Source organism: Ipomoea triloba, chromosome 4 (genome assembly GCF_003576645.1).
Source record: "Ipomoea triloba cultivar NCNSP0323 chromosome 4, ASM357664v1".
Taxonomy (NCBI): Eukaryota; Viridiplantae; Streptophyta; class Magnoliopsida; order Solanales; family Convolvulaceae; genus Ipomoea; species Ipomoea triloba.
This window is the reverse complement of record NC_044919.1, coordinates 12,140,307-12,158,500: the sequence shown is the minus strand read 5'-3', so window position 1 is coordinate 12,158,500 and position 18,194 is coordinate 12,140,307. Positions and strand designations below refer to the sequence as shown.

Here is an 18,194-nt window from a genome sequence, read left to right as displayed (position 1 = left end):
TGAGACCATTTCACCATGAGACGTGTCGGGTCGGGTCGGGATGCAAATGTAATACTTGTATGCACAAATGTCATACTTATATGCTCAAATGCAATACTAATCAGGAATAAAATTTTTGTTACTTATAAGGATAAATGTAATACTTTTAAGGGAAATTCAATACTTTTACATTTCGATTAAAAAGTATTACATTTTTCCTTAAAAGTATTATATTTGCCCTTATAAGTAAGGGGGACTTGTCAACATTACTTATTATGAAATATGTATTACTTTTTCTCTTATAAGTAACAAAAATTGTATTCTTGATTAGTGTTATATTTGAGCATATAAGTATGACATTTGCATGGTGCGTTGACCCGACCCGATCCGTCTCATGAATAAGGATCCGTGAGACGGTTTCACACAAGTGTGACCCATCTTAGAATTATTATACTAATATGGAAGCAGAAGTAGGAGTAGTTGTGGGTTTGGACAAGTTGTGATGATGTTAGCAATAGTTGACCATTTCATGGTATAAGGGGGTCAACATTTATGTGCCCCACACCCACTGGCCACTATCCCGCCCAACTAAACCACTTTCACGCGTTTATTAGGTACCATAGTAATAATGGTAGTCACTAGTCCCTATAGATTTTATGATTCTATATATTGGCAAATTATTATCTGTACTATGATTTACGCATGGTGTGAAATATTTTTAAAAAAAAAGTATATTTTTAGATTTTAATATATTAAAAGTATATTATTTGTATATTAATGTACATTATAAAAATAATGTACTTTTAGTACTCAAATAATGTTCTTTATATGAATACAAGGGTACATTTTTAATGTATTAAAAGTATATTATTTGTGTATTGAATATACATTATTTGATAGTATGCAAAATAATGTACTTTCAGTATTCAAATAATGTACTTTATGTGTACAAATAATGTATTTTTTTTATTTATGGTTCACATAGTTGTGTAGAATATGGTCCACACAATAATGATTGTATATATCCCCTCCAACTTACCCCCAACCCACTTGTACCCTCCCGGCCTCCCCCTCCGGCCTCACCGTACCCACACTTTAATTTTTTAATTTTTATTTTGTCCTTGATTATTATAGCATATATGGAACAAATTTCACTTTTAATTTGTTAATATTATAAGTCATATCAGTAGGGATTTTGGAAGGGGAAAATTTTGATAAAGCATTTTCAAAAGTATATGCGAGTTTGGACTAATATAAATATACTTCTACCTTTTAAAGGTTGTAAAATATGTTGCGTAAGGAAACTGCATATTACGGAACCAAAGAATCGTTGGGTTCGTGCTTTGACAAAAAAGTATGTCCGAAATGGTGCGTTCTTTACTGCCCCGGCTCCAAGTTCTTCTTTTTGGTGTTGGAGGAGCATCTGCAAAGATAGGTCAGTGGTCAAGTTGGGCGCAAACTGGAGAGTAGGGGATGGGAGCTCTATGGGGTTGTGGAAGGCTCGAAATAGTAGGGTGTTTAATGGGCATATTAAAAATGCTAATGAGGTGATTGATACGTCTGTCGTGCTAGCTAAAGAAGCAATGAGACCCCTTGTTAGAAGAAATACATGCAAGGGGACAGGGCCATGTGGATTGGGTGGACTCCCCCAATGAAGGGTGGGTGAAACTAAATACGAATGGGGCTAGGAAAGGCATGACTAGCCTAGCCAGTGCGAGAGGATTCTTTCGTGACTTTAAAGGATGTTGGATAGTGGGTTTTGTAGTCAACATTGGGGTTACTGATAGCTTCCTTGTCGAGTTGTGGGGCCTAATGGAGGGTTTACGGTTTGGTAATGAGAGGGGGATCTAGAGGTTGGTGGGGGAATCAGACTTGAAAGTAGTGGTTAAGGTGATGAGTGATAATTATGAGGTTAGTGATTTCATCATTATGCTCATTACCGATTGCAAGTATTTAGCGTCGAGGTTTAAAGAGGTGACTTTCACGCATGTGTTGAGAGAAGGCAACAAATATACTGAGTTTCTTGCAAAACTTCGTCAATTCAAGGACGAAGGTACCACGGTCTTAGAAGATCTACCAGAGGACATGTTGGGCCTCCTTTCTACCGATGCCAGCAGAGCTAAGTTCAAAAGGATCGGTTAATACCTGCCTTAACTGAGGACAGTCTCACCAATAAAAAAAAAAAAAAAAAGATTATGCTTTTCCCTCCACATGAATCATTATTGAATGATATTTTTGAGAGCATTAAAATATTTTTCTACAAAAGAAAGAATACTAAGGGAAATGCCAAATTTGTCTATTTGCTTTTACTACTTCAAGTAAGACTTCTTATTTTGTCCATTTATTAATAATAGGTGAAATCTCTTAGAAGATCACGGATACATTTTAGTTATCATATTTAATAGAGATGAGAAGCAACACTAAATGATACAAGGCCATTAAAGTCGATGAGAAAAGTAAATCAAATTAATAGTTAATAATAAAATTTAAAGGAAAATTGTCAAATAGACCATTGAACTTCTTGCTTTTGTGAAATTGGGTCACTAAACTTAAAAAGTGTGCAATTGAACCATCAACAAGCAAAATATGTGGGCGCACACACACATACTAGTCTTTTCTATGCGCAATGCGCAAAAACATATGTCAAATATTTATATTTTAAAAAAATAACTAACAAATTCTTAATAATGAAAATTTAAATGAAATAAAATTTATTTATTATATTAATCAAATATATAATGTTTACAAATATTATTATCAATAAAGAATATAAGAAAAGATATGGTGGATGCATGTGTATGGTAAAAATATAGAAAAGATAACAGAAGTTATAACGGTAATGGTATTTTGGTCTGAAAAATTGTATAGTACAATTCTAAAAATACAATGTACAAAATGATTAACACTAAAAACATGAACATAAATTAGAGATATAACTTTGATTAACAATTTTTTTTTTTTGAAAGCAAAACATAACTAATATATTAAGAATAAGCAAAAAGGTGCTGAATACAAACTGGAATAAAATAATGTCTAACTAAAGGACTAGATTGAGAATCTGTTGCCTTTGCAAGATCATGAGCCAACACATTCACTGATCTACGAATAAATGGTATGACACAGACTCAAAGTGCGTAGCCAACTTACGACACCCCTCTATTACACAACCAGCGTAGGAATTATTAAGGGATGGGTTATTTAAAAGGTGATAGACGTTAAGACAACCATATAATTAAAAAAAATTATCCATGCATCGCAAGGGGTAATCTACTAGTAAGAAATACTTAATGAAATATTTTGTTTCTAAAGTTTGTACATAAATGGAAAAGTAAAAAGTGAGAGATGGTAACTTTGAAAAATGTCTTATCATTGTACAAGGAATAAATCAAAATTTATAAGTTATCGATTCACATTATTCCACCAACATAATTTTTATTCCTGTTATGACTTTACCAACATTGACTTTTATTATATTTATTATTACAAGTTACCACACGTGCATTGCGCGGATAGTCTAATGCCCAATGTGTATTTTTAGTGTTTCAAAATTTATGAAAGTATCATTCGGTATCATGGCGTATATCAATGCAAGATTATCATTTTTTTTATAAAAGTAAATATTTCCAAGAATGCATAACTATAACATGTGGCAGAATGTTGGATTAACATGTGCAATAACATTTTTTAGGTTGAAGCACCCTCACTGGATAATACCCCATCATAGTTTTTCAACACAAAATTCTATTAATTGGTGTGATCAATGCTTTCTCTTATTGCCACTTTCGCCATAAATGAATTCTTGATTTGATCTAGTTCAATGGTGTGCTTCACTGCAATTTTAGTGTCTTGGCGCAGTGCACCTTCAAGAACAGAACCAAATCATCCTTCCCCAAAAAGACAATGATAATAAACATAGTTTATCATCTATGTTGAATATATACTGTAAATTATTATGTGTATCGTTTCATCAATGCTCAATGCGTGATTCTAATTAATTAATTAAAGTTCATGTTAAATTTTATTTTGTATTTTTTAATACACTCTAACATATTCATAATATATGTTTAACAATTATGTAAATTTTGATTGGGATGTGGTTCGAACCTAAGACCTTCTTTATAAAAATCAATGAGTAAGTTAACGATAATAAATAGTTAACACAATATTTCGTTACTAAAGTTTACACTAACAGAATGCATGAGTATTTAGGAAAAGTAAATAATATAATAGAGGGTAAAATAGAAAAAATAAAAAAATACTAAAATCAAAATAAGATGAACCATTAATTTCAACAAACAATTACACCAACATTTTTTTAGTTCCTGTTAGGGGCCTAACTTTATTGGCTCTTATTAGGTTTGTATTTGTATTTGTATGCAAATGTAGATGTAGATTATTATATTTAGCAGATACGAATATACTATAAATAAATGCAATAAAAACCTTTTTGTCAAATATAATGCATAAATATTCAACAAAGAAAACAAATAGAATTCAAAATTTAACTTAAAAGTAAGATTTTCGTGTATATTTATATACCAAATTATTTCCTAAAATTTTAATATCAATTTCTTCTAAAACTTTATTTTCAATTACAACTAAAACCAATATATATATGTTCTAGAAATATAATTAGCGAGTATAAAAATAATGAATTATATATAAAATATTTTTTTTTCAGAAGAATTGCGTTCTCAAAAATTTGAGGCCCTGTGTCGTTACCTTGATCGCACACGACCATGTTTGGCCTTATAAATGGCTCTAAATGATAATATCTGACAATGCATTCAAGATATGTAAAAGTACACTTGAGCCGGTCATACTTTAACATATTAGATGCATTTTGAAACTTTGATCAATGCATGCTCAAATTTTACAATAATTATAAAATTGTCACCATATTTTTTTCATTTTAACTTATAATAATTGATTATCACAGATTGACATATGAGATTATTTATTTCAGAATAAACATTATTCTCATACACACACGTGTGGCCACGAATACGAGGAAGAGAAGGAAAAGTGTATTGGTACACTCTATTTCATATTCCATATTCTCTCTAGCTTCTTTTGGGGTTTGGTTGCGACTCAGAGCATTACTATGTCTTCTTTTCCTTATTTTATAGAATTCTAACTATCACTAGATGCATAGTCAACTATTACAAGCTTATGAGTTAAAACAATAGTCCAAATAAATGTGAAGTTTGAGCATCATGACTTTCTTTAGTTAAAACATCTCTCCACACAAAAGAAGTAGATTTTGAAGGAAACCTAAAAGTGAATAAGTATCAAATTAAATATCATTCTCAAGAAATACAGATCCAATGGAACTTCCAAAACTTTCAAGACTTCTTTGACTTCACTTGAAGCACAATTATATTTTCTAGAGTTTCAGTTATCACCTGAAGTATAAGTGTTACAATCTTTTGGTTTATAACAATAGTTCAAATAAATGTGAATTATGAACATTATATTATGACTTTCTTTAGATAAAGCATCTCGATGTAAATGAAATAATTTTTTCTTAAAAAAAAAAACTATACCTAATGAATTCTCAAAGAGAAAGATAACCTTATACCAAATGGATCATAATGAATGTTATTTGTATATCAGTCAATAATTTCATATATTTCATGTATTCGACCTTTTCTTAAAAAGAAAAAAAGAAAACACTTAATCGAAATTGTATATATGACTCAACATATACGATTATATATACGTGGGGATGCGAATTCTTATGACAAGTGGATGCCAACTCATCATTATTTCTTCTTTCTTATCTTCAAGTTTTTGACTATCCTAAGAGGCATGAAGTCATTACCCTTAACAGTTAGCAGATATCATTGACACTATTCAATCTACTCTTATTTTTTGTATTAATAAAATTTTAAAATGATGCAATTGAAGTTTCCAACCGCTTCCATCAATCTCATCCATCTCCCAACCCCCGAAGGCAAATTGAGTAATTAAGCTTGTGTGAGCTGCAAACTAAGTGGTTATCTCCTCAAATTACTTTTAGAAAATTAGAATCTTCTCTTTCTTAGACCCCACACTTCAATCCGATAAAGCATTCGAAATGATGTAAATCACGATAATTTGATGGTTCAAACATTATCAAATGCGTGCAGACAAAACTATGTTGGTGCGCAAATGATCTGTTCACTTTGAACATAATTCTCACTGTTATTTATAAATTTCGAATCTTGTCTCTCCTTCCAAATACTGCTTACGGTGAGGTAAACCTATGAGACAAAATTAAAATTCTTAAATCTTAATCACATAATTAAGAAAGTGAGGCATAATATTACGTCTTCTCTTTACCTTCCCCGGCGCCCAGTCAAAGGTCAACCTTTTCTGCCATCGCTTTCTTCACTGTCGTCATTTGCACAATTTGCAAATTGCCGTCCGCTTCAAATCCAGAGCTCTCTGTCTTCCCTTTCATACTCTCTCGCCTCTTTTCGCTCTGCTTCTCCCTTCCCTCCCCTTCCATCACTGACGCCGCCGCCATGTACGAATTCCCCGCCGCCTCCGGCGAGGATGCCAGGAAGCCGACGGCTGTCAGGGCGATGGAGGCTCTCGGCTGCGGCTTCGATTTCGCCAGTGATTTCCGCTTGAAGTTCGTCAAGAAGTCTCCCGCCGGAAGCAGATTGGTAATTCTCGACGAGAGGAACCGCCGTGACCTTGTCTTGCCGGGCGGTGGTGTCACCATTCCTGATGTTTCCGAAAATATCCGCTGTGATAAGGGGGACCACATTCGCTTCAAATCTGACGTTCTCGAATTTAATCAGGTATACACTTTTCACACTATGCATATTCTGTTTTGTTCTTTCTGTTTTTAAACTGATGAGCAATGATCACCTTAATGAAGTAGCTTCGGATTTTATTGCGCAACTTTTTGTATACAATATTCAATAGATTGATACAATTTTAGTTCAAGGCTTGCCGATGGTTTTTTGTTTTTTTGATCTGGTGAATGTGAAATTTTACATAAATTTCGTTACCTTTATTAGTGGATAGCATATACTATGTTCTGAAGATCCAACCTGGTAGCAAAATGAGTTTCGGATTTAGTTAATTTTTTAGTTTGTAACTAATGCTTGATTTGTGTTTCTACTTTTATAAAGAAAATATTTTTGTGCTTTTTTTTACTTTTTAGTTTAGACAGGAATATAATTAGAAAGAAATAGCCAAGGCTGTTGTCATTGAAACAGAAATTGAGATAATTACATATTTGCACAATCATACAAATATACAATAATCTGCATTTTATATAATATCTATACACATTAACACATTTATATTCACTAGTCATGTGAGTGAAAACACAATCTTTTAGCATGAACTTAATAGTAAAAGAAGAAATGCTTCTTGTTAAATTCAATTCACACAATTAAGGTGCTAACGAAAAGATTGTGTTTAGATTGCTTTCATACTTATGGCATTTAATGATCCTATTCTCAGAAAATCCAAAAGGAATAGTAAATTGAAAAGAAAAAGCAAATTTCAATGCTCACAAGGATGCAATCACACAATGGAACATAGAGTTTTGGACTTCCTTATTTATTAGCATATATTAATTTTCATAGTAGAAAAATAGAAAACGATGTCACTAAATTCAATCCACTTGTTTAAATGGTTTCAATAAAACGAAACTCCGGTGTTTAGATTGGTTTAGTATTTATGGCATTTAATGTTTTGATTCTTGAAAGAAAAAATGAAATGAGAAGAGAAAGGGACTTCCAATGCTTACAAGGGGGCAATCACATGATAACACATGGACTAACACATTTCCTTTGTTGGCTATGTATCCAATGTATCAACATCTACTTCTAAATGTACATGACATGCATGCATATAATTGAAAACTTGTGAGGGTCGTACAACAACTTAAGCTTTATCTGTCGCCTTTGGTTTTTGGTTAGTTTTTTCTCCTCTTTCTCATAACTTTCTGAGGGCAAGCAATCATCATTTAACAACTTAAGTTTTCCTTGGCATCTATCTTCATGTGTTTATTTATGTTTTTTTTTTTTCATTGACTTCAAAACATGGAGAAAATCTTTACTTTAAAATTAGTTTTATTTCTGCCACCATATTCCATTTATCCAAAATAGTGGGAGTTCTCTCCCCTTCTAATCATTAAAACATTAGTTTCATGTCATAGTCTCAATCTTCTTAGTTGACAACCTCCTATTCAAGATTTTGGAAATTCAACTGATTGATAACATAACAATAAATTTCATATATGAAGAATGTCTTACAATCTTGGAAATACTTGATCATTACTTGTTTCTACATTATTAATTTGTTATGGCTTTGTATTTCTCTTGATTAGGCAATGCTATTAAGCAGAGGCAGATCCAAGGTTATTAATGTGTGAGGGGAAAATTTATATTCTTCGAGTTGAGTGAGTGAAAACTATACTCCCAAATAAATTGTGAGGTATATAATAGAATTTGTTAAAATTGTATATAATATAGTATACTGTAATATTTAAAATTTTAGCAGGAGCAAGTATGAAGTATCCCCACATGTCAATTCATAGATCCATCCATGTTAGGCTGTTATTAAGGTTATAAGTGAGAAAGTACTGTAAAATAATAATATAATGTTTTATGGAACAACTACTTATTTACTTCTGAATTCTTTGGGCGATTCTAATATGTTAGTAATCAGTGTTCTATTCTTGTTGTTTGCCACATCAGTGTTAATTGGTGCATTTCACAATTTCTCCAATTGTATTATGGTAAACTCAATGCATTGTCATCTTTGTTTACAGATGTCAGAAGTGCTTAATCAGAAATCATCAGTACAGGGAAAAGTTCCATCTGGATATCTTAATGCGATATTTGATTTAAGCGGATCATGGCTGAATGATGCTTCTGATGCCAAATATCTTGCCTTTGATGGTTATTTTGTGTCATTATATTATTTGCACCTGACTGCATCTCCACTACTTCTTCAAGACCAAGTGAAAAAGGATGTTCCACCACATTGGGATCCAGCATCTTTATCCAGGTAGATTCTGCACATCATCTAATTATCTGAAATTCCTTATCCAAAAATAAACTTTAAAAAAATTGTTCTCCCTTCTTCCCCTTTTTATTGGCCACATTTACTTTTTGGGATGCAAAAAAAAAAAAGGAAAAAAAGTACCATTATCAATTTTGAATAAATATTCAATGCATGATTCTAAGATGCCCCTATAAAATGAATCAATATTGAATGCATCAAATACAAAAGTAGGAGTATTAAGAGGAATATTACGTGTTTTAATGATTAGGCTGGCTTTGCTTAAATTTTCTGTTCAGACAAAGGGCCAATAAAATATGGGACTGATGTAGTAGTTCTAAATCGACTGCTTTTCTTGTCATGTGACATGTATGGTAGTATTTGCCAAGAACAACAGAAACTGCCGATATAATTTTAAAAATCAGACACATATGCATTTATTAAATGTGCATGGCATTGCTTTTACCCTTGGTAGTTATGTTTGCATTTGCTAATTAAATTACTGTATGCAGATTTATCCAGACTTATGGGACACACATTATTGTGGGGATGGGCATTGGAGGCCAGGATTTACTGTGTGTTAAACAAAGACCATCTTCAACTATTCCCCCTGCTGAACTCAAAGGACATTTGGATGATCTTGGTGACTGCCTATTTTCTGATGGAACAAGTCCTCTACCAGAGAGGAACAGAAGAGATAGTAAAAAAAAGGTAGTTATATTCGTATTGAGTTGCTTTTTTGTAGTCATTTAATGTGCATTCAAGCACTTTTTTTTTTAAGTATATGCATTTTAATCAATGTTCTAACCCTTTAGGTACCTGAGGTATTTAGCCGCATGTTGCAGTCACATACAATGCAGTTCACTAGCATCACTGAAACATCAACCAAAGATGTAAGATACCTGTGACCTTATATTAGTAAAAATTGTGATGGGATTCTTATGAAATAATCTGAATCAGGGTCTCACAATTATATGGTCGAAAAGAGGAGGAGATGTGTTTGCTCAAAGCCACTTGAAATGGCTCCAAACCTTGACTGGTAACTCAGAAGGAATTCTCTTCAAGCTTGTGCCGATTACTTCTCTGCTTGCTGGGATTCCAGGGAGTGGCTACCTCAGTCATGCAATAAACTTGTATCTTCGGTGTAAGTCTTTCTCCTAGGAATTTATACTTTCACAGGGCTCCGTTCTAGCTCTGACTGCACTAGATACGTTGGTGGTAATTTTTCCAATTCTATTCCTGCTGCTTGATATTGCTTAACTATTAAATAAGTGTGCTAGGTAAGGTTGGCTCCTTTGTCTCTTAAATTATGACAATCTACTGACTTAAAAGCACAGGCTGCTATTGTATTATAGAATAAGCAGGGTGCTTACTTCTTCCCATTTTTGGGGGGAATTTGAGAGAAAAGGGAAATAATTCATTTCACAAAGTTATAATTTGATATACTCTTCATATTCTTTACCAGTAATAACCTACACAATACTATGGAGCAAAGTTAATGGAACTCTCTTACTTTGTTGTGGCAAACTCAATCTAGCCTTTTGATGGGGCAAATTTATTTTGCCAGAATTTTCTGCATTTTGGCTGGCCAATGCTTTAGCATACTCACTTACCCTTTAAAAATGAGGAAGGAAGAAAAGGGAAAAGTTTTGGGCTTTTGGCTCATTCTCAGGAGCATGTTACTTGTATTCCTTATTTTTTCTTATTTATTGAAATGATAAGGTGGTTATACATGCTATTTGTTTTTTACTGATTAAATTCATTTTTTTTTGGTCAGACAAGCCTGCCCTGGAGGATTTACAGTACTTTCTCGAGTTCCAAGTTCCTAGACAGTGGGCACCATTGTTTTGTGAGCTGCCACTGAGGCATCAAAGAAGAAAGGCCTCCTGCCCTTCATTGCAATTCAGTCTCTTTGGTCCAAAGATTGAAGTGAGCCCTACCCAGGTAATTAATGCAATGCTCTATTGCTCTATTGCTCTATGCACTGAAAGAAGTTGGTGATTACTGTTCCGTCTTGTAATTTTCAAGAACTAGTGATTGCATGTTCTTCAGAAGGCATAAGTTGGAACTTTTATGGCTCTATCTATTGTCTATTGCATTTTACTTATGAGGCTTATTTCTTGATTGTATTGTACTCAGGATATACTGAAATACTGAATACATTTCGCAAGGCTTGCATTTTCTCTAGTTCAAAGTCATTACATTAACTTCATTGCATTATATTGCAAGTTTGCAACTATTGCACAATTTTGAAGTGAGGTTTTGTCATCATTGATGATTTCTTGCTGTCTTTCTGTCTAGATTTGATGCTACATTTGTATTGATTTTGACTGACATGACATGCCATTCTGAAATTTTCTAGGTTTCAAGTGCTCAAAAACCAGTTATTGGCATGCGCCTATATTTGGAAGGGAAGAAGTGCAACCGACTAGCAATACATGTGCAGCATCTTTCAAGTCTACCTAATATTATGACATCTAACTCAGCTAACCTGAGCACAACACTGCCATGCCAATGGCGAGGGTCTGATGACTATGAATCCAGTGACCAATTCTTAGAGCCAGTCAGATGGAAGGGTTACGCAAATGTGTGCTCGTCAGTAGTTAAGCATGATCCAAGCTGGATACAGGGTGACTCCGGTGGTGTCTTTGTGGTGACTGGCGCACAGCTTATCAGCAAGGGAAAGTGGCCTAAGAGGCTTCTTCATCTTCGTCTGCTTTACACCCACCTACCAAACTGCAGCATTCGCAAGACAGAGTGGGCAGCTGCACCTGAGGCTTGTCACAAGACAAATTTCCTAATGAATCTGAGCACAACATTCACATTCACCCAGCGAACAGCGACAGATGTTCCTAAGCAGCAGCTTCCCACTACTCTTAATTCAGGTGTGTATCCCGATGGCCCCCCTGTGCCTGTTCATTCAACAAAGATGCTTAAATATGTTGATACAGCTGAGGTCACACGCGGGCCATATGATGCTCCCGGGCATTGGTTGGTAACTGCTGCGAAGTTGGTTATCGAGGGTGGAAAAATTGGTTTGCATGTAAAGTTTGCGTTATTAGATTATACTCATGGATGATAGGATTTTACATGTACATTGAACAGATAGTCTAGCCTATTTCTTTGTTCCTCCCCCCATGCTGTTTTTTTTTTTTTTTTTTTTTTTTAATGAGCTTTTAAGTGATCTGTGTTCATGGCGGAACACACCTCATAGTGGCTCACACCAAAAGAGGAAATCGAGTCATAGCTTTGTACAGAAGTGACTGAAAGTCTGAAACTGGTGGCCGAATTTTGTTTGAAGTTCATATTAGATATATAAATATTTATGTGCTGTGTTGTGACAGTATCTTATTGGTTGAGTTTGTGTTTTCCTGCGATCAAGGCTTGATTCCTTTTGATGGATGCTTTAAACTTGGTTGCTAGGCTGGAATTGTGGCGATATAAAACCAAATAGTTGAACCGAAAATAGGGAAAAAGGTTGATCTTTTATGAAAAATAACTAAGTCATCAAACTTGAAAGAATTCGTCATTTATATTATATTATTGTGAGACTAATTCAAGTAAAGTTTGAATCACGCCTACAGAGTTTCTCAAAGGATGTTTGACTCAAATATTAAACATGGTGCACCCCTTAAAAGAACTTTTATTAATATTAAATTCGAAGCAATTGGTATTTTTAACTTGTTATAGTAAGTTATTGTTGATATGATTGTTGAATCTGTAATTTCTTTTTTTTGGACTGATTTGGAATTCAAATTGGCATTTTAAACTTCCACCGCACTATTATTATTTATTTATTTTTTGAAAAGAGTTTTCAACTTCAAAGATGCCGGCCACGACTCTTTATCCTCGAATGAGGCAGCTAGCTAGACATGATCATGTCTGTCTTCAAATCTAGATAGAGGGTCATATACTTTGTCTAAGATTTTTAACACCTTTAAAAATCTATTTTTAAAATTTGACTATGAGGTGGAAAGTGAAAATGTAAATTTAAAAAATACGCAAAAGTAGTCACGATCACTCAATGAGTTATTAGGTGACTAATTAAAAATGTCAATTAAACCATTTTGTCAAATTCATGTGTTGATGAAGTTTTTTCAAGTTTGATAACTTAGAATAAATTTTTATGGAAATAGCAATTGAGTACTATTCCAATATCCAACATGTATCCCAACTAGCAGTCCTAAAAATTTTATCCACTTGTATTTAAGCACCTAACAATAACAAGTTTCATGTCATTTGAGGCAGAAGGTATAGCATACTGACATGGCCATAAATCAACAAGGTTTTCCCTCTGATCTTCATTCTTCAACGCTTGCAGCATGGCGAGACACAAAAGACTCAACAAGCGGGTTTACAAGATGGGGTGCCTCATCCTACACGAGCAGAAACCATTGTATCCATCAACAAATAGAGTAAGTTGGGTAACCCCAGCCAATATGGCTAAGGATACAAACTTGTAACCACAAGGTCACGAGTGGGAATCCCAGCCCTCTTGGTTTGTCGGTCAGCTATGGGCAACCTAGACTGGTTTACTTCCTTATAGTCTTTTGCCAGCTAGGGTCATAAGGCGGGGTTTACCCAGTGCACACCCTCTGGGTTAGTGGCTGCGGATTTCCCTCGTGACCCCAAAAAAATAGAGTAAGTTGTGTGTGTCTGTGCACGAGAGAGAGAGAGAGAGAGAGAGAGATAGGGAAGACCTGAGGGCAGTGGCCAACGTTAGGGAGGACAATGAAATCTTCAACTGTCTTAAATTTGCCATATGCCCTTCCAAGCTCTAGGGGCTCCCATGGATCCTTGTCACCCCAAGCCACTAAAACAGGGCACTGTAATAAGTAGTAGGAAGATCAATACAGGTACATGGAGTATGGAAAGTGAAACTACGAGAATCAAATTAATATTTTTTACCTTAACTTGGGGCAGTAGTTCTTCGGGAAGAGGCCCTCCGGAGTAGCAAATAAACTCAAGAAACACATCTACAGCACCAGGTTCAAGTCCTGGACGAAGAATAGCTTCTACTAATTCATCTGTCACCTGGGACGTGTCATGGTAGCACTGCAATACAATTCATTGCCAACTTAATAACGCCCCCACCAAATCATAATCAAGTGTGTTTCGGTGCATACAACTGATTGCAATGAAGAGGAAAATGGAAACGGGTTTTCACTATAGCTTTAAGTAACCTCAAACTCGACTACTAAATGCCAGCGTTGAAGGTTTTTTTATATTTTAACAGCCAAAACAAATAAATGTCCAACAGTCTCATAATTGCCAACCTGACAAAGAATGCTCCTCACTGATTTGGGTGTGGCAACAGCTTTAAAGAAGAACTTTCCAATTTCTGTATTCCTGAGAGAAAGCATATGGTAAAGATTCAAGGAAAAAGAAATGCCTTGTTCACTTCATATTCAACAAACAATATATATATATATATATATATATATATATATATATATATATATAGAATCCTAATCATATGAGAACCATTCCCCCAAGTGAGAACGTTTGGACAAATCCAAACCATTGATCTGCAAGATCTGATGGATGGGAATTCAAGTATAAAATGAGCGGGGTCATTTTCATAAATATTACAATTGTTCAGGTGAGTACACCCTTTCGCATGAGTCCGTGTGAACAGATCTGGGCCATTGAATGCTTGAGATTAATGGCTTAGACTTCGCCAACTGTACAACTTAGGCCGCCAATGATGAAAAAGGGGCGTAAAGTGAATGAAACTCAGAATAAAAATTACCTCAGCAAGTTCTGAAATGATCTAATGAAAGGCCTTCCATACCAAGGTTGCTTCTTTATATGCAGCATGCGAAGAGAGATATTTAAAAGAACAATGCCCTTACAGAACTGAGGCTCCATGACTGCAGCTTGAAGACCAACTACTCCTATATAAAAACCATAGGCCCATAGAAAATATCGTATTAGAAATACAACAAGTGTTTTTTGACAAGTATAAGTTGTATACAAAAAAAAAATGTTAAAAAGTTAAAAAGTTACACAACTAATGAATACCAAGGGAGGATACCTCCAATGGAATTGCAGATAAAGAAGGCTTTGTCTCTCACAACATCATTGCAAAAGTCATTGAGCTGACTAGCCCATGTCTCAAAGGTGTAGAATGGATCTACAAGTTCCCGAGGGTTTGGCTTGTCTGAGTAACCATAACCAATAAGATCAATAGAGAACACCCGGTGTGATTGTGCTAGAACAGGAATGTTTTTCCTCCAATGGTCACTGTTGAATACATGATAACTAAAATGCTGATTTGAAGTCCATAATTTGGTAATGAAGAATACAAAGGATGAAACTTCAACAAAGCACAAATAAACAAATAAACACAGGAAAAACTCTCCAAAAGCAATGAAGTAAATTTATTATCCTTTCCCTTTACGTACAGATCTTCAAAAAGTAAGCAAATACTTTAATTTTACCAATGACATAAAGGAGTTTAAAAGCCAACTATCATAGCAAATACTAGAATCTGATAGATTAAGAAACTATATGAATAAAAATTTTGAAAAAGATTGCACTAATGGAGAAAGAAATGGAAACACTTTGCCAGTAAATTAGTTCTGCAATTAATACCTATATCAAATAGTGGACTAGAAGCAATGTTGACCTGTTTGCTCCAAAACCATGAATTAAAACGAGTGCAGGACCAGCGTTCCCAGAATATTGATAGTAGATCGAGTAACCTCTCCACTGCCACATACTGCAAAACAGTGTGGATATGCTTTAAATTGCCGATAATCAGAAAATGATAGAAATATTCAGGATTTCAGGAAGCATAGCAAAGCAAGGAACTATTTAGAGTTCTCTACAAAAATATTGATCCTAATCTATATTGTTGAAATGATGATTTGCAAAGGAATTCCATTAGCCTTTCTTTAAGCTTGTTAAACACTTGGATGTTAGTATCATAATTCATACTCCTATCACATAAAATGTGTCATATTTTACTATTTAAAGGTCAAGCTAACAAACACTTTGTTGTTTAATTATTTTCTTTAACTGTACTTTTTAATTTAATACAACTTATTTAGTTTCTAAATATAAAAAATTTAGTTTTAATTAATATGATAAATTGAATTGTAAACCATCTTAGTTATCTCTGGATAATCGAATTAGACACATAAACAGGGATGTATTATATGATTACAAATAGTTATGCATAATTGCATAGCCAACCTATTGCCATAAAAATAGAACCAAGTTTTTTTCCTTCTTGTGTGTGAAAAAGCAATCGCTTCACTTTGTCCTCATAGCTAGGGGTGGCTCATGGGAGCATTTGTAGGAGTTTATGGAGACGAGGGAATGAGCATATTGGCAAATTATACTATGGACCAGGGTCTACTTTGAATTGTAGAACCTGATCCAAAAATAACCTTAACATTTTGTTTCTGCAGTTGACAGTTTTTGTATCTTGAAACGGTAGATACATAAATTTTGTATCAAGTTCAAAATGCAATATGAACCCTGGTTCATGGTAAAACAATTGGAGCATATTGGGATAAATAACAGAATATTGGATAGTGAAGGAATTCCCTATTGGATAAATAACACAAACAAACAATTTGCAACTAAATGGGGACACTGAAAGAACCAAGAATCAATGAAAATGGCACACCCATTTATATAGTGCAAGATTAAGGGTGCGTTTGGTTCGCACATGGGAATCGGAATCGGAATGGGTATCAAATACTTGGTAATGGTAATGGGTTTTGGTGAAAGTATTTAGCATGTTTGGTAGTTGGGTGGAATGGGAATGATTATTAATAGTTGGGGAAGAAATGATGAAGGAAGATGAAACCCTTATTTAATAAGGGTATGGGTTTTGCCATATTCCAAACCCATAGTAGCATTCACAAAACCTATCAACCAAACACTAACAATCACTTTGATACCCATACCTTATGCCTAAACCCCCCAACCAAACACACCCTAAAAAGTGAGGATGACAAACGTGATCTTCAACATCATAATCAGCAAAAGATTTGAGCTTTTAACATATAATTTGTGCTGAAATAAGAGTAGCTACAGAAAAGATAACAATAAGAATATACCCAAAAATTAAGAAAGACTGAACCAAGAATTTTTACCTGGTTTTGACCTCAATCTGGGGCGCATTGGTTTTTGCCGCATCATCTACGGAAGGGCCCTGTTTGAGTGAACTGAATACACTAAAATTTGGTTTGGGGAACTTATTATGGTGTGAAGTTCCAAGGGAAATCAAGAATTGTGAGGGGAAATTTTGATGAGTTCTTGAGGGGAAAGAGATTGAAGTTGGAAGGATTTTCTTGGTTTGTTTGGGAGAAGATGAAAAAGAGACAGGGAAATCCAATGTGGACGAAGCTAACGTTGAGGTACCACTTGTGCTCGTCATAGCCACACCCGCCATGCACAGATTGAGATTTCCAGAGCCACAAGACAACTCTGAAATGTTGTGTTCAAATAACAATATATATAGAGGGGTGGGGTGCCCCGTGAGTGGGGGGGGGGAGTAATAATTTTGAGGTTTGTATGGAGCCACCTAAGCGCTGCCAAGTCCCCACAAATTTCTAATTAAAAAGTAAGGGGTTAGTTCATTTTTTATGTTTTTCCATTTCCAATTTTCCATTTCTCCAACTTTCCATTTTTCCTTCTCCATCCCTTCAGTTTTTCATTTCTCCAATTTTTCAATTTTTCTTCTCCATTTCTCTAATTTCTTCATTTCTTTAGTTTTAGTACATAGTTTGATTACATAACAAAATACGAAAAACTTCATTAAATACAATCATCCCATATAACATTTGTATATTTACACAACAAAGATAAAGATAATAATAATAATAATAATAATAATAAGATAATAATAACAATAATAATAAATAATAATAGGAATTAGATGTGCAATAATAATAATAGGATAGGAATTAGATGTGCGCAACAGCGAGAGACAAAGAAAGCTAAGGCTTGAGGACAGAAGGAATTCGCGCTCAGCAGCGCTCGAACCTGGGACTTCAGGGTGAGAAGAGCACTATTCACCCGTGTATTTTCCATTTGGAAGAATGGAAAGATCAATTTTGGTTCTCTCCAAAATGCTATAGAAATGAAAGAATGGAGATAGAGAATTAGTTTTAGTAAACAAGTTTTCCATTTTCCATTTTTCCACTTCCCCAATTCTCCATTTTTTTGGAAAATCCTCCATTTTT

The 18,194-nt window shown here is 34.4% G+C and overlaps 2 protein-coding genes across 2 annotated transcripts; one reads left to right on the top strand and one right to left on the bottom strand.

Annotated features, from left to right (window-relative positions):
• The first annotated feature begins 6,373 nt into the window (after nt 1–6,373).
• LOC116016314 (MACPF domain-containing protein At4g24290-like) lies at nt 6,374–12,350 on the top strand. Its single transcript, XM_031256520.1, has 7 exons — nt 6,374–6,770; nt 8,759–8,997; nt 9,504–9,702; nt 9,807–9,884; nt 9,952–10,135; nt 10,769–10,935; nt 11,354–12,350. The coding sequence occupies exons 1-7, from the start codon at nt 6,489–6,491 to the stop codon at nt 12,068–12,070; spliced, it is 1,866 nt and encodes a 621-aa protein (XP_031112380.1). The 5' UTR covers nt 6,374–6,488; the 3' UTR covers nt 12,071–12,350.
• Nucleotides 12,351–13,028: 678 nt separating this feature from the next.
• On the bottom strand, nt 13,029–17,422 carry LOC116016315 (pheophytinase, chloroplastic). Its single transcript, XM_031256521.1, has 8 exons — nt 17,103–17,422; nt 15,623–15,715; nt 15,029–15,237; nt 14,744–14,888; nt 14,268–14,340; nt 13,900–14,046; nt 13,692–13,817; nt 13,029–13,367 (listed from the first exon to the last, which is right to left on the bottom strand). The coding sequence occupies exons 1-8, from the start codon at nt 17,399–17,401 to the stop codon at nt 13,293–13,295; spliced, it is 1,167 nt and encodes a 388-aa protein (XP_031112381.1). The 5' UTR covers nt 17,402–17,422; the 3' UTR covers nt 13,029–13,292.
• Nucleotides 17,423–18,194: the final 772 nt, after the last annotated feature.